Here is a 15,972-nt window from a genome sequence, read left to right on the forward strand (position 1 = left end):
TTAAGTTCCAAAGGGTAAACGGAATGGTCTCCTATCCTGGGGTGAAGGCACGTGGCCTCCCTGTGAGGAGGAAACAGGATGGTGCCGGCTGCCCAGGCTGTTTACCAAGCTCCATGTGGGTTTCTGACACCATTTCCTATTGGCTGTATCTAGTTTTAAGACATGGCCTGGAGTAGAGCAGCCATCTTGTGGTAGAAAGATGAGACATTGCTTTGGCCACTAGGGTCCCTCCCAGTACCCGTTCCTTCTGGGTCGCTTAAGTGAAACAAGGCCTAAGGGTTTCTGGGTGGCCCCTGACCTAGCTGTGGGGTGAACCATGGAGGCCTGGGCCATCCACGTGTCAAATGGGGAGCTGTCCCCACACCCCTTCCCAGCAGTGACTAAAAGACTCTCCCTCCCAATTCTTACACGCCTCCCAATTGAGGAAAGCCAGGCTCCTATCAGAGTATTCAGGGCAGGATGGGATGTCCGAGGACCAGAGCCATTTCCTGTGAAGTTTGGCTGAGGTTGGAACATGGGATCAGTCGTGGGGCCAGGGACCTAGAGAGGCGCCCACTGCACCTATTAAATCTGAGTTCTGCCAAGCTTGTCCTATGTCCTTTGAAAAGCTCTTTGTTCTCTGACTCTCAGATTCCCCATGGGTGCCATGGGAGATCTGAAGGCTTATGCTGGCTTTCCTGCCTATGCATAGGGTGGGCATTCTATGCTGAGAGAAAGGGTCTGGAGACAGAGAGGTGGCCCGTTAGTACTCTGCAAAAGAATGAAAGTACCCAGTCAGTTACCATGAGTGAGGCAAGTCTCTTGCCTTCCCAGTTTGTGGCTGTGCAACCTCAAGCTAGTCTCTTCACTTCTCAGAGGCTTTCCTCATCTGTTCAGGTGGGGAGTTCCTACTGAAGGGGTATTATGATTTGGGATGCCCGGTGCTACGTCTGAGTTTTCAGAGTAAGCTTGGACATCAGACAGCCGATTTCCCCTCCTCTACTCTCCTTCTCCTTCTGTAAAATGGGCCAGCAACAGAGCCGGCTTGGTTGGGTATGCAGACCCAGTTGCTTCCCAAGAGCTTTGGCTTTAGGGTGGCCACATACACTGGGTTTCCCTCTTTCCTTTTGCCCTTTTCTTGCTGGGTTTTCTGACCCTGGCAGGAGGGGCTCTGCTGAGCCTGACTGGACCCAGTTGGAGGGCAACCCCAGGGTGGTCTCTGATGTGGTTCCAAGGGGAACCCTAGCATGCCGCATAGGAAGGCCTGCCTGAGACACAAGGGAAGGAGGGTAGCGGGCGGACCTTCAGGATAGGCTATTTGGTGCCATAGCTCAGAATAATGGCTGGGCACCCATCGTGGCTGGTATCCACTGTCTCTTCCCTCCTCTTTCTCTACAGCTCAGCCCTGGTTTCTAGATGTTGTTTTCTCCAATGCTCTGCCCCATGTACAACCTTCTTGCAAAGCAAGCCTATTGGTTCTGACCCTCTTATTGGCTCCCGTGATGGGGAGTTCCCTCCCATCCCGATAAACAGTGGCAGACAATAGAATCCAAGCAGGCATCTGGTTGGCTTGGATTCCAATTCTACTCCACCCTCAATTACCAACCACAGTCACTTCACTTTCATACCAGGACCCTTTCCATGCGTTTACTTTCTCTGTGACTATGTCTCAATCTTCCTCCTAAAAAGGCTTGGTCCCAGGCAGGTTGGTCAGTGCACTGCGTCCCTCAGGCCTCTTAGCCTCCACTCCAATAGCTGTGCCCTTCCAGGGAGGTGTGAGCTTGTGTCACACACAGAGCCCAGAACCAGGAGCATCTCTCAGGTTCAGGCTCATCTGTGACCTGGGATGCCCCCACCCTGCGGGCCTTCATCTCCCCAGAACTGGGTCATGAATTGGGGAGGGAGTAGGAGGCCGTAAGCAAGACCTGGCTGTGGGAACATAGCCACAGGTTTCTCTGCTTCAACTTTCAGCCTCCACATCTGTGACATGGGGTTGGCTGGTGGCAGCCACCCAGGACATTTAGACAGAATGACCCATGCATCCATTGCATTTAGGGTCTCCAGCTGACTCCCAGAGGCTGTGACCTCTGAAGAGTCACCCAAGCCATTGCAGATGACCTACTTCAGACTATGTATGGAAGAAAAGGAGCAGGGAAAGCCAGAGGTTCTGGGCAATCTCATCCTCCTAGTGTACAGCCCAAGGGAGACCCCTGCCGTCCAGTCCTCTGTGCTGGAATCTTCTTCCTTTTCCAGGGCCCTCGAGGACCTGATGGACCAGCTGGGGAGCAGGGGTCCAAGGGCCTGAAGGTACAGACATCCGCTGTATTGCTCCTCCTAACCCTTGACCCTGAACTATCATGCCCCAGAATGATTCAGAGCCTGTTCCCTGCAACTCATTTTGTCACTGTCCTTCTGCTGCAGAGAGAGAGAGAGAGAGAGAGAGAGAGAGAGAGAGAGAGAGAGAGAGAGAGAGAGAGAGAGAGATTGAGGGGATCACATATGTGCATGTGCTTGATTGTTCCCTTCCATAGGAAAGGTCCTTGGTTCCCAACCCCAGCACCTGTATGGTGACTGTGGCAACCACCCCTTGTTAGATCTTAAGTTTGCTCACAGGCAATGTGTTAAGGAGAACACTTGGCCTCTTGGGACCCCTCTTTATGTAAGGGGTCTTCATGAGCCGCTCTCACCTCTACATGCTCTGCTTCCCACAGGGTCGTGTAGGGCCTCGGGGCAGACCTGGCCAGCCAGGACAGCAGGTATGTCAGGCCCTGCCTATACTAGGTTCCTTGTCCCTCCTCAGTTTGTTGTGACACATGCCTCTAAAGATGCCCATTGTGCATTCCAGGGTGCAGCTGGCGAGCGAGGCCACTCAGGTGCAAAAGGCTTCCTTGTAAGTAGCGTCAATTCTGAAAATTCTCAATATGGGGCTTTGGGGAAGGTGGGAAAAGATCACCATGAGTTATTGACTGTCATGGGAACCTACAGGTTACTTTCTCTCTCAGCTCTAAGGGTGAGGTGGGGACCTGGATATACCACAGGACCAGCCTGAGGCCAAGGGAGAAAGATAATGGAGAAGTTTTAAGAGACTAATGTCACTTGTGCTTTTCCACAGGGCATTCCTGGTCCCTCAGGCCCTCCAGGTGCCAAGGGCCTCCCAGGAGAACCGGTAGGTATCTGTCTTCTCTCTCTGGTACCTCTGTCCTGAAAGTCTGTTCTCAGTCTGATTCTAGCAGGGACTGTTGTCTGGGTAGACAGATGGGGAGGGATAGAAAGGACAGGGCTAGTCCTGACTCCCAGGGGCAGAGATCTTGGCTCTGAGTTCTAGGGTGAGTCTTGGCTTATTTGGCCACTGGGTCCATTACTAAATGGAGATAACTGGTTTGTACTTGCTATGTGGTTGTGGAGATGGCCCAAGAAACGTATAGGTGGCACACTGGGCATTCAGAAAGGCAGAAGGCAAGGGGATAGTGAGGTCCTTGTGAAGGGCAAGGAAAAGACAATGGAAGCTGTTGGCACATAGCTGGTCCTTCAGAAGATGTCCCAAGGGATGAGTTTGGGGGAAGTGGAGGAGCTTCCTCAAGGAGTGTGTGGGGATCCAGCCTGGAGATCCAGGAAGATCCTTTGAACTCTGGAAGGCCAGGAGTAGTTGGGGCTGGATGGACAAGGGCAGAGCAGGAGAGAGCATAGTGAAAAAGTTCCAAAGATGGGTGTTGTAACGGGGTGAGGTGGGGGGTGAGGCAGCCCAGCTGAGGTTCACTTGGATGCAGAGGAGACCCTGGACGTAGGTGAAGAGGAACTGTATATGGTTGGAGGTAGGGTGTGTGGATCTTCTCTTTTAGTTACCCTGCCAGACTGCGTGACTCAGCCTCTCCATAACTCCCCCCACAGGAGAACCCAGGCTGTCTTCTAACTGTGTGTCTGTCTGTCTCCAGGGCTCTCAGGGACCTCAGGGGCCAGTTGGTCCTCCAGGAGAGATGGGACCCAAGGTAAGTGTCAAGGAGGCCTGGTTTGTCCTTTACTGCCACTGGGGCATCCCAGTCCTCCTGGTCAGGAGCCAATCCCTGCCCTGCCCTACAGAGAGGGTTAGGTCGGTGCTGCAGAGTGGTGGGTAGAGAGCCTACAGAAAACACATCTATGCAGGACACGGGGGGGGGGGGGGACTGGGAGCTTGCCTCACAGCACTGGGTGAGAACAAGGACCTTCCTAGGGGGTCCTCCCCACCTCTTGCCTTTCTGAGACTGCGCCTGGTACAGAATCATGAACAGAGACCCAGCCTGCTGAGGGTCCCCTTTTCCCACCCTCACCAACCTGGTCCAGCGTCAGAAAGAAGCAGAACAGGCCTAGGCCTGCCCCACCATTGGTCTCTTCCTCCCCACAACCCCATGCAAATCATGGATTTTCCTTGTCTGTCTGCCAAAGGCTCCTGTGTGGTAAACCGCACTCGTGGGCAGGCAGAGGGTCCGGCTGCTGGGTAGTGTGAGGCTCTGCCAGCTTGCAACCAACCCTATAGTTTTGCTGAGACTCAGAAGCTGCAGCCTAACCCCACTCCTGCAGTGTGACCTGAGCACACCCCTTGCTCTTTCTGGGTCTTTGCTTGCCTGAAGCAAGGAGCCAGCCCTTGCTCCAAGAGAGCCCAGTGACTCTTTCTTGCAGGGGCCGCCTGGTGCAGTGGGAGAACCTGGCCTTCCTGGGGACTCCGGTATGAAGGTGAGACAAGATGAAAGATGGGAAAATGACTTGTTGACATCAGTTCCCAGCTGGCAGCCTGGTCCTCTCCCTGAAGGAGAAACAGACCTTTCTTGTGCTTGGGATAATGGGGTCTCTGTCCTGGCTAGGGAGCAGGCCTGACATGCCCACTGTCCAGTTCCCAGGCAGCTCAGAGCCCCTGCACTATCCCCTGCCCAGCTGTGTTTTGTCTGGCACCTGTTTTGGTCCCCCCATTGGGGCATGTGCCCCTCCTGGTCTGCATGATACCATCAGCATTTCAGCACAGGTGACCCCATTAGCTGTGGGGACACAGGCACCTATTGATACCCAGCCCTGGGGAGCCCTATCCGTCTTCTGCTGTTGGAGGAGGACCCTGCTTACCCTGCAGACCTGAGAGCCTAGGAGCCACGCTGGCCCGGAGGACTGGAAATAGGCAAGGGACTGTAGGACGGCAAGAAAATCCTTCCTGTCCCGTGGTTCAGTGTCCTGTCATTCTAAGGGAGCTAAACCAGGCCTGGGGCTCCTGGCCTTGGCTCGGCTCTGCCTCACTTTGCCCAAGCAATTAGAAAAAGCCATCAACCTATGAAGTGCCATTCACATATAAAGTGCATAGGACTGGCTTCTTCCACTCAGGACTGGGCTGGGGCACCATGAGCCACTTCCTAGTGTCCAGACACCAACAGAGAACATGGTGTACATGTTTCCAAAAGAGAGGGGCCTTTCAGGGGAGGGTACAGGTGTTCTGAGTTCTCCCTTGCTTGGTTTCTTACCAAATCTCAAGGAAGAGGAAGGATGGCTGGTGTTCATCCCCACTGCTCTCCAGCCATGGCTACCCTAGTCATTCCACCCACTTTGACCCTGAGTCTGTCATTTGGGCTAGCTTCTGAAGGATGACACTGTTCCCTCAGGATTTTGCAAAGGTCCAGCTCATTCGAATGAAAATGTATTTAGAACAGCATGACCAACTCTGATGGCAGTGATGACGGTGTTGGCAGTGACAATGGTGATGCAGTGGTGGTGATGCAATGATGGTGGTGGTGATGCAGTGATGGTGATGGCGATGCAGTGATGGTGGTGGTGGTGATGGTGATGCAGTGATGGTGATGGTGGTAGAGATGCAGTGATGGTGATGGTGGTGATGGTGATGCAGTGATGGTGGTGGTGATCTAGTGATGGTGGTGATGGAGATGGTGGTGATGCAATGATGGTGATGGCAGTGATGGTGATTGTAGTGATGCAGTGATGGTGGTGATGGTGGTGCTTCTGATAATGATAGATTGATGGTGGTGGGGATGGTGATGATTGTGATGGTGGTGATGATGGTTTTGGTGATGGTGGTAATGCAGTCATGATAGTAAGGATGATGATAATGGTAGTAGGAATAATGATAGTACCGGTAACGATGGTGGTGGAAGGGATAGTGATGGTATTGGTGGTGATGCAGTGAAGGTGGTGAGGATGAGTGGTGATGATAGTGACTACAGTGCTAGTTGTTATTATAATGATTATAATGGTGGTGAGGATGGTGATAGGACGATACTGATGGTTTTGTGATTATGGTGATGGTGGTGATGATGCTGATAGTGATGGTGATGCTGATGCAGTGATGATGGTGAGGATGGTCATGGTGATGGTAATGATCTTGATGGTAATAGTGATTATAGTGGTGGTAATGTAGTGGTGCTGACTGTGATGGTGATGGTGGTTTTGGTGGTCTGGGTCCTGGTAGTAATTAATGGTAGTGATGAAGGTGATGGTGAAGGAGGTCTGACCACCTAGTGGAGGAGCATCCCATGGCCAGGACTTACCTGGAGCAGGGTTTGGACTTGAGTTAGAATTTCTCTATTGTTCTCGAGAAGGAACTTCCCCCAGCTTCTCCAGTCCTAATCAGAGCTGGAACTAAGAGGAGCTGGTGGAGGCTAAGGTTGGCTATACCCACCCAACGGATTGTGTTTGGCTTCTCCTAGGGTGACCTTGGACCTCTGGGCCCTCCTGGGGAACAAGGGCTCATTGGGCAACGGGTAAGTGAAGTACATTTCCCTTCTAGAGCTCCCAGATCTCCTGTGAGCAGTGGGCAAAGGACTTGGGTCAACCCCCAAAATTCTCAGATTCCCCAACTGGAAACAGCCCAGGAGTCCTGACAGCTTTGGCTTGTCTCCCTGGGTATCCAGCATCACCACTGAGATATTTCACCTTCAAATACTCCTTCAAATATGTGTTCCTTCCAAAGATGTTCCACAGTTAGCCTTTACCTTTCAAATGAGACCCACAAGGTTGCCTTGCTCTAAGATGCCCCATGAAACCCCGGTGTCCATCTCTCTACTCTGTGCCTCTGCTTGAATGTAGACTCCTGAGAAATGTAAGGACACAGCAGGCATCCTTGGCACTTAGCAGATGGGGCAGGGAAGCCTCAAGGTGAGTGAGTTGGTGTAGTCAGGGGCACCAGGTCCTCACCCCATCTCCTCAGCCTCCATCTTGTCTTCCTTGTGATGCTTCACGCTCCCCATGCTCAGTCTCCATAGCCTCTACAAGTAAGGCAAAGTGAGAGGGAGGGCCCCAGGGCAGCATATGAGAGCTTAGAGCTTTGAAGTGCTAGCCATGCATGGCCACCAAGCTTGATCAGTTGAGTCTCCTCAGAAAGTGGTGTTAAGAAAGGTCCTGAGGCCCCATCTAGACTCAGACTAGAGGCAGATGAGCACTCCCCTCACACCCACTGTGTACTAGGCACGTTTCTTAGTCTGGGAGCATGTAGTAACAGAAGGCCTCTCTAACGGAGCTGATGTTCTAGTGGATTGATTATTGATGTCTGCCATGGGTACAAGAAGAGCAGAATCTGCTCACTTGTCACACCTTTGCCATTCATAGATTTGCAACCTGCGTCCCCTCCTAGCTCTGCCTCTGGACAGCTCTGAATTCTAAAGCCAGAGGGAGATGCCAATTTAGGGTGGCAGCTGGTTGGAGAACTGGGGATTTCTAGTGCTTGAAGGACCAACAGGGACACCAGACAGGGCCTCGGCATGTTTAGCATCTTTCTAGAACTTGCCTACCCAAGTCTATCATTTACCCTTACATTCTTCATCTAAGATGGGGTTCCAGGAACACTTACTCTCAGAAGGAGGTCTCAGGTGGCTACCACCCATGAGTGGGTCATCTCCTTCCCTGCTAACCGTGTTTTCCACAAGACAAGAAAGGGATTCCTATAGAAACTAAGATCCTACTTGAGGTTACAGAAGCACCAGTGATGCTGAGGTTGGCATTTGCCAGAAACCATTCTGACCCACCAGACCACACTGGCTTCCCCAATTCAACCAGTAAAGCAGGGTACCTGGTCCATAAGGCTCTGTGACCCTTCTGTCCCACAGAAATTCACATGTTCAGCTTTTGGGAACCAGTGGGTTCCTGACCCCACCCCCCACCCCCAGAGGGAGGGAATGACCCTTGCACTCCTACCCAGTAATACCTCTCCATCTTTTTCTCCCAGGGAGAGCCAGGCCTCGAGGGAGACCTTGGCCCAGTGGGGCCAGATGGGCTGAAGGTGAGTTGTCTGAGCCAGGATTTGGGAATGGCCTCTAACCCTGCTCTAGTTCCCACAGAGTGATGAAAGAGCAGGTCCTCCCCAGTGGAGGCTGGTGGGCGGATCAGCAGGGTTCCAGGGCTGACTTTGCTCTACCTGCGGCTTTTATATTCGTCCCCTTCCAAACACACTTAAAGATCTGAAAAGTTCCTATCATCACGAGGTGTCCATAAGCCAGCACTCAGGAGGAGCTAGTCCCAAGGGTGCCAGGCACAATTGATGCTGCTCCCTCTGAGTCACGTCCGTCGATGCTAGCAGAGTTCAACCTTCAGATGAGGAAACAGATAAAAGCTTGCTGTAGACACACAGCCCAGGATCTGTATACCCAACCACCAATCTGAAGAAGGGGAAAATGAGGCTCTCGGGAAGGCAAGGAGGCGTGGATTCAGAGTCTGGCTGTGGGTGAGGGATCAGCCAATCGCAGATGCTTCCGTGGGCACTGCTGGTCCCTATAGGAGCTGTGGGTGATGAGAAACTGCAAATAGGCACAGCCCCTCCCTCAGCACCAGACCTGTCCCAGACTCCTTCTGAACCTTGTTTCGCCGGTAGGCTTTCTCTATGATGACTGGTCATGCCATAACCCCGAATTGACTCCAGCTGTCTTGTATCTCCCCTCTTACCTGCCCTCCACAGATCTCACAGAAGCACCTCTGCTTTTCTGAGTCTCAATTTCCCAACCGCAGAGCCTGGCCCGCACGTCCTACCCTCCTCACAGTCACCCAGGGACCAGAGAACACTTCCCTGGGTGCCTTGTCAGCGCTTCTGTTTTCCTTGCAAGTGAAAGCGCGCCCCCTGTCGTCCACTTATCCACTTGCTCTTAGCCCCAGCTCTGCTGCCACAGGGGCAATCAGTTGAGAGCCTTCATTGGCCAGGTGCTGGCCACATCCAGTGGTCAACAGGCCTAATGCACAAGCACTGTGTGTGTAGGAAATGTCGATGCTGGCACACCTTAAGGACTTGTTGCGAATTAGCTCATCCAGGCTGCTCCAGCAGGTTCTCAGCTAGAAACAGAGGCCTGGGTCACAGCCCCCTCATCCCTTTCTACATGCCCACTTTTCTCCTGGAGTCTCTACCCCAGGGGCAGGAGGGCAGGTTCAGGCTTTGCACAGCTGCTTTACCTCTGCTTTTGACAACTCTTGCCTCTGGCTTCCATCACACCATTGTCCTTGGACTAGAGTGGTCACTCGGATGCTTAACACCTTCCTGACCCCTGAGTGGTCCTGGGAGAGACTGCTTCCTATACTTCATGTCCTTTGTGCAGTCGGCTGCTTCTCCAATGGACGCAGCACTTCACAGTCCTCTCGAGAGCAGCATCTCTGTTGATGGCAGCCGTGGTGGCAGTGACCCTCAGTGCACACTGCCACGGGCTGTGCTGAGTGAGGTGCACGACCTCTGACCTCTCTTATTCCATCTATACAGAAGCCCATTTATGAACAAGCAAACTGGCGGAGTTACAGAGTGATTAAGAGCGCTTACAGGATCGTGATCTGAGTGTGAGTGGGACGCGGTCCCCTGAGCTCAGTTCCCTGCCTATCCATGGGCTCGTTTCCTCCATCTGTGGACTGGGAGGATTGAGAGAGGCCACCCAGAAGGCTCTCTGAGCCTTGGCAGATATCAAGGATTCCAAAAGTCTCCAGGGACCCCTACAGGCCATTCTCATGGGCCCCACAGCACCCCGTTTCCAGCTGTGTGGGAGTCAGGCCATGAACAGTCACTGGAGACTGGTTCCGGCCAGACCCTGGGCCTAGCTTGGCTACCTGGAGCAACCAGCCTACAAGTGAGACAGCAGGTGGCCAGAATGACAAGCCAGGAGCACAGTGCTCGAGCCAGGGGAGTCTGAGAACGGGGTCTGGGCCAGCAGGTCTCTGTGCCAGGTGGTGTCTGGACTCTGACAAGCTCAGTGGAAAGGGACCGTGCAAACCTTGTGCCCAGCTCTGCTCTAAGCTGGCCTGTTCCTCAGTTCGAGCTGTCCTCTGTCATGTGACACTGACAGCTGTCCCCCAGGCCAAGCTGGAAAGTACCTACCACTCTACATGCCAGCCTCATTTCCCCCGAAGGTCAGGCTCCAGCCACCACATCTGTATCCTGAGTCTCTCTTCCTGGCCAGGCCAACCCAGGTGCCTTCTGCCCCTCTCCCGTGGCTGCTCTGAGCCCTGCGTGCAGTTGTCAGCACTGTTCCTTGTCAGTCTGAATCCCAGCCCTCCCCTTCCTCACAATGGGACCCTCTGCCCTCTTTCTAAGGACCTGCAACAGTCTCAGCAAGGCCTTGCCACATGTTGCAAGGTCCACACCCATCATCCCTTTGGAGATGGACTTCTGATAGACACTCCCTGGCCCTGCAGCCACTGCTGGAACTGTAGCCCACACCCTGCCCTGGAGGAGCTCAGCTCTGACAGGGGCATGAGGGAAAGATGGTGAAGCTAGCATGGAGAGCTAGAGTACACACAGCCACACTCCCTCCACTGGTTTTGCAACCCATGATTTGTTGCAAAACCAGAGCCATGGAGAACCCAAAATGCCTGAGCCTAGGGTCCTGAAGCCCATGCAGGAACTTCATAGGAAAGACTCTTAGAGTCCTCAGCCTCAGGGAGTCCTTGCTACACCTTCTTGTACCCGCAAGAACTCCTCCCTTGGGTCCCCATTTTCCAGGACTTGGTGCCAGCTGCAGATTAGCTGTACTCCAAATGGTAGCACTTGGGGTCAACTGGCTTGTCTTAGCTCTGCCTCAGTTTCCCCATTGGTAGCAAATACTAAATGAATGCCTGCATGAAAAGGCTCTGGTGAGGCTGACTCCAGTACTGAAGGCATGTTGGCAACTACCTGGATGCCAGAGGTGTAGGGCTTTTGATGACCTGGTTTTTTGACGTTCTCTCTCTCTCCTCATCCTGCCCTCTGACCCAGGGGGACAGGGGTGACCCAGGTCCTGATGGTGAACATGGTGAAAAGGGTCAGGAAGGACTGAAAGGAGAGGAGGGGCTCCCTGGGCCCCCAGGCATCACTGGTGTCCGGGTGAGTGTACAGCATGGGGTGCTGGGTGAGGGATGCTCATACGTGTTCAGACCGCCTGAGATTCTCTAGTTTGTCACTCCCCTACTCAGCTTCCCTGTGGCCTCCTGTGCCCTCAGGAAAACCTCTGTTCCCTCTGGCCCCGTAACCTCATTCATCCAGCTCCACACCCAGCCTGGTTTCTTGTCTCCTAGGATGAACTTGTCCTGCTCCTGGGTCTTTGTACCTGCCCCTCCCGTTTGAGCACACTCTGCCTTCTTTCCTGATCTTATACCCCTGTGTGCCTCCTGTTGTCCTCACAGACAGACAGTTCCTATTCTTGGAAGCCATCCCTGACCTTGAACTAGGTCTCTGTCTTTCAGAGTCATTCAGAGTCCCCAAGGAGACCAGGAACTTGTGTAATTCACATTTGTTTTCCTTACGTGACACCAGAGAGATCACACATAGTTGACTGAAAAGACAGCTCTGCCCCTCACCCTGGTAGAAGTTTATTCAATTGTGACCACGGACGCTATGAGTATCTTCCCTGGGCCCTGGAACCCAGGGAGAGGAAAGAAACTATTTTGTTTCAGTGTTTGCAGACAGCAAACAGCCTAGTGCTTTCTAGGCTGTTCCTTAATTAGCTAGCATCCTTGAAGGCTGGGAGACTCAGACAGTTAAAGGAACCTGGCCCAGGCCACACAGTAAGAAACGGCAGAGCCTGGATTTGAACCCCTGTATGTACATCCTGTCTGTCTGCAGTAGACTCACTGGACTTCAGAGCCTGTTCAGGCTGTGAGGGCAAAGACAGATAGGATGGTGGGTAGGGCATTCGGATATTTGCCTGATGGCCCAGAGCTTAATGTGTGACAGAGCCAAGGGTGTGTATGGAGCAGGACTCTGGAATCCTGCCACCTTGCAACAAGCCACCAGAGTGTCAGGCCTGCAGGTGTCTGCTCGGAGACAGCCTTGGCCTTAGCACACTCTACAGTTCCCTACTGTCCACCCCTCCAAGTCAGGTTCTTGCTACTAAGTGGGCTCAGCAGCCCGTGCTTCTTCTAGCCTGCTCCTGACAGCTCTTCAGTGTTAAAGTGACCAGTCTGGGAGGGATCCAGATTAGCCAGCAGCATACTGGCCGTGGGAAAGTATTTGTTACCTAAAAATAGAATTGAAGTGCTAATAGGCCTCAGAAGCAAGGGGATGAGGTCACTGCCCAGCCCAAGAGTGCAGGAGGGGGTGCCTGTCAGACCCGCCTTCTGCTGCTTTCCTCAGCCCTGGCTAAGGAGGGCTTTAGCAGGAAGGGATGGTTCTGACCTCACTATTCCCTTGTGTGCCTTTGCCGTGGCTTCTAGCCCACTCTGGCCTCAGTCTTACTATGTTGAAAATTTAGAAAGAATGTGTGCCAAGATTATTTTGAGTTCTGAAGTCCTACGGCCACTTTCTCGGCGAGTGTGTGGTTCTGCTGTAGAGTGGGGGAGCAACCGACCAGGACATCCCCTGAGTTCTAAGGTCAGACCTGGGTTCCTGGCTTGAATAACCCTCCTTCAGTGTGTCAGGCAAACAGCTGTCCATCTCCCAACGCTGGTGTTCTCGGTTATAAGGAGAAAACAGGGAGATGGGGGCATGGTCTAGTGGATAGAGGCTTGCTGCACAAGTGTGGGGACCTGAGTTTGGATTTTTAGCATCCATTGAACAGCTGGGCATGGCCACTGTGTGCTGGTGACCTCAGTGCTGTGGGACCTTGATCCTAGGAGCTTGATGTCCAGTTGGCATAGCCGAAACACAGCTTTCTGGTTCAGTGACACACCTTGTCTCCAGGTGAAAAGGTTGAGAGCAATAAAGGAAGACATACAATGTCCTCTGACCTCCACGAATGCACACACAGGCATGTGTACCTGCATACTCAGATGTGTGCCTCTTACACATGTACACACCAGAGCGTCGGGAGGAGAAACACTGAGCGAGACGACCCTTCACAAGAACACACAGAAATCGGGAAGTTTGAAGGGAAAAGTATGTAGAAGCTGCTGGCGGTGGCTGCAGTTGGTCACGTGGCTATGGTAGCCATAGGAGTGATGTGAGAGATTCATGTTCCGTGGTCCCTCACAGTTCTCATATGCCAAGGTTGGCAGAGTCACTCTGGCCTACGTGCACACTGGGCTGTGGGCACAAGCTCTGTGTTTGGGTTTCTTTGGCTTTGTGGCTGCCCAAGGAATGTTTTGTGCTCCGTGGGTTGGAGACAGCTGATTACTTGGAAATAGCATTTTATAAGCCACCAGAGCCTTTCTAGAAATGTGACTACGGTCACACGCTATGTGACGATGCTTCGTCCTCAAGGGGATGGCACATATACCAGTGGTCATGTAAGATCATGCAGACTAGTGATGCCATCTTTTTTTTTTTCTTGGCTGTGCAAACAATGACCAAACTGCCTAGAAACACGTTTCTTAGCTGTGTCCCCAGCAGTAGTTGACTCTGCCTACCTGTGATAGGACACAGCGGGAGGCTTCTTTTCTAGCCCCAGCCCCAGCCTTCAGGTAGTCTGATGATGTCAGGATTTCCCCCCAGCCCCCAACAGTGTGCTTACAGTGGGAGGGGCCTGGTTCCAACCCCTCCCACTGTACGAGTTCTGAGAGTCACATTGAAGCAGGACACTGTGCCTAAGAAGCTGTGGAGAGGGTCACAGGATGGCCAGCGTTTTATCACTGACAAAGCAGCATCGCTTGGCTGGTGCTGTGTGGTAGACATAAGAGAGTCATGTGTATAATTTAAAGTCCTCCAGTGAGTACTTGAAAGGGAGAAATGAACAAGTCAGGTGCATGGAAGTGACATCTCTTTAGCCCAGGAGGTCCCAAATAGTCTTTCAGCATTGTGTCAGTATTTCGAGAGCATTAATGGTCCAGGAGATGGCTCAGCCGGTATAGGTGCTTGCTGCCAAGCCTGACAACCACAGGCCAATCCCTGGAACCCACATGGCGAAAATCGGGAACCGACTACCACAGGTTGTCCTCTGACCTCATATCTTCCCTGTGGCATGCGCTCCCTGACACACGCGAAAAATAAATAAATGAAAGCATAATTAAATAATTTTTTAAAAAAAGAATAAAAAATTTTAAGATTTAAAATCATTTTAAAAGGACCTTTTAAATTCTCTTTTCTGGACTAAAATTTTCAGATCTGCCCTCTGACACCCCAGCTCAAATGTCACTTGATCTGTGAGTAGGCTTCAGAAAATGTGCAGCTGAGAGCACACATGAGACGGACAGAGGGGTTGGGAGGGGACGTTACCTGGGTCCCAGCATGATGCTCGCTGTGAGGAACCCCCCCAGGGATTGTATGGCAGTGACTGGGATGTGGGGGGAGACCACCGGGTGACCGTATCAGAGTCGACTGCACGCCAGTGGCACCTGGGCCAAGCCCTCCTTGAGGAATCAGGATGGCTGTCCGTAAAGGGCATTCCTACGGAACAACGCCAGCCAAAGGGAGATCTCAGTGCAGACAGCCGACCGTGTGCTTCACATACCTCTGGCAATGGTGGAGGCAGCAGGAGAGCCCTGTGCTTGAAGAAGTCTCCTCCACACTCCAAACGGGTGGCTGCTCTGAGTGACACTGCTGTGAATGTGCCAGTGTCGCCAAGCTGAATCCTTAAGCTCTAGGAGGCCACCTAAGGTGCTGCTGTGTCCGTGGCACAGACCAAGACGCCAACCAGGAAGTAAGGTTCTGCTCAAGGCTGCGCAGCACGGGGACTGAACGGCACTGTGGGTTTAGGGCCAGGTGTCCAGCTCCCGAGGCTGCTTCTTGGAGCTGCTCTGGTTCCCTTGGTCCTGAAATATATTTCTCCTGCTCTTGCCTCTGTGTCCTCCCAGGGTCGTGAAGGGAAGCCTGGCAGTCAGGGTGAGAAGGGCCAGAGGGGAGCTAAGGTAGGTCCCCTGCCTTCAAGGGTCATATCCCTCCCCAACTCATCTCCTTGCGCCAGCAGTCACAGGCTGATCCCCCCTCTCTCTGCAGGGTGCCAAGGGCTACCAAGGACAGCTGGGAGAGATGGGCATCCCTGGAGACCCTGGCCCCCCTGGCACCCCAGGTCCTAAAGGGTCCCGGGGCACCCTAGGACCAATGGTAAGGATCTGGGCCATGGGAAGAGAACGAGATTAGGGAGGGCTGTTTGCTTCCCTATAAGAACCACCCACCCCACTGCTACAGAATCCCTACATTTCCTGTCCTAGTCACCTCATTGCTATCACAGATCCCTTTGGGGAATACACACAGTCATGGCAAAGCACATCTTGCCAACTACAGGCTGCAGTAGGTCCCTGGTGCTTTCTGTGGACACTGCTTGATAAAATACTCAAGGGGTGGAGAAGGATCCAGAGCCCTGGGTACAGGATGAGGAGCTGCAGGTCTCTGAATGGCTGAGAGAGAGTCCTAGGGCCCTGCTAGGTTATCCTGAGGCAGAGCCCAGGATATGACAGTGGAGGTGAGAGAAGACTCCATCAGGGAGCAGAGGAGGGATTGTGTCATTTTTGAGTAAATGGAGCAGTACCCTTTTGGGTGGTGTAAAAGCTTTCACAGCGGTGGTTTCCTGCCACACGTGTGATGTCATGGATAAAAGCTGGGAAGATGCACAGTAGTGTCCATTAGATAGTGCTTCACCTGGAATCCAGACTCGGGTAATGGCAGCAGTTTGCTGGAGAAGACAGAGTAGGGGAAACCCCCTTCTTAGTAATACT

The 15,972-nt window shown here is 52.9% G+C and overlaps 1 protein-coding gene across 3 annotated transcripts in view; it reads left to right on the forward strand.

Moving 5' to 3' along the window:
• Col27a1 (collagen type XXVII alpha 1 chain) overlaps window positions 1-15,972 on the forward strand; it is a 118,322-nt gene that overhangs the window by 82,377 nt on the left and 19,973 nt on the right. For 2 of the 3 annotated variants that reach the window (NM_001411859.2, XM_087548025.1), the window contains 11 exon segments: window positions 2,233-2,286; window positions 2,691-2,735; window positions 2,825-2,869; window positions 3,092-3,145; window positions 3,912-3,965; window positions 4,633-4,686; window positions 6,654-6,707; window positions 8,168-8,221; window positions 11,162-11,269; window positions 15,112-15,165; window positions 15,254-15,361. In NM_001411859.2, the coding sequence (NP_001398788.1) occupies window positions 2,233-2,286; window positions 2,691-2,735; window positions 2,825-2,869; window positions 3,092-3,145; window positions 3,912-3,965; window positions 4,633-4,686; window positions 6,654-6,707; window positions 8,168-8,221; window positions 11,162-11,269; window positions 15,112-15,165; window positions 15,254-15,361 (684 nt within the window). 3 annotated transcript variants of the gene reach the window in all.

This window comes from Rattus norvegicus, chromosome 5 (genome assembly GCF_021556685.1).
Source record: "Rattus norvegicus strain SHRSP/BbbUtx chromosome 5, alternate assembly SHRSP_T2T, whole genome shotgun sequence".
In the NCBI taxonomy this organism is placed as follows: domain Eukaryota; kingdom Metazoa; phylum Chordata; class Mammalia; order Rodentia; family Muridae; genus Rattus; species Rattus norvegicus.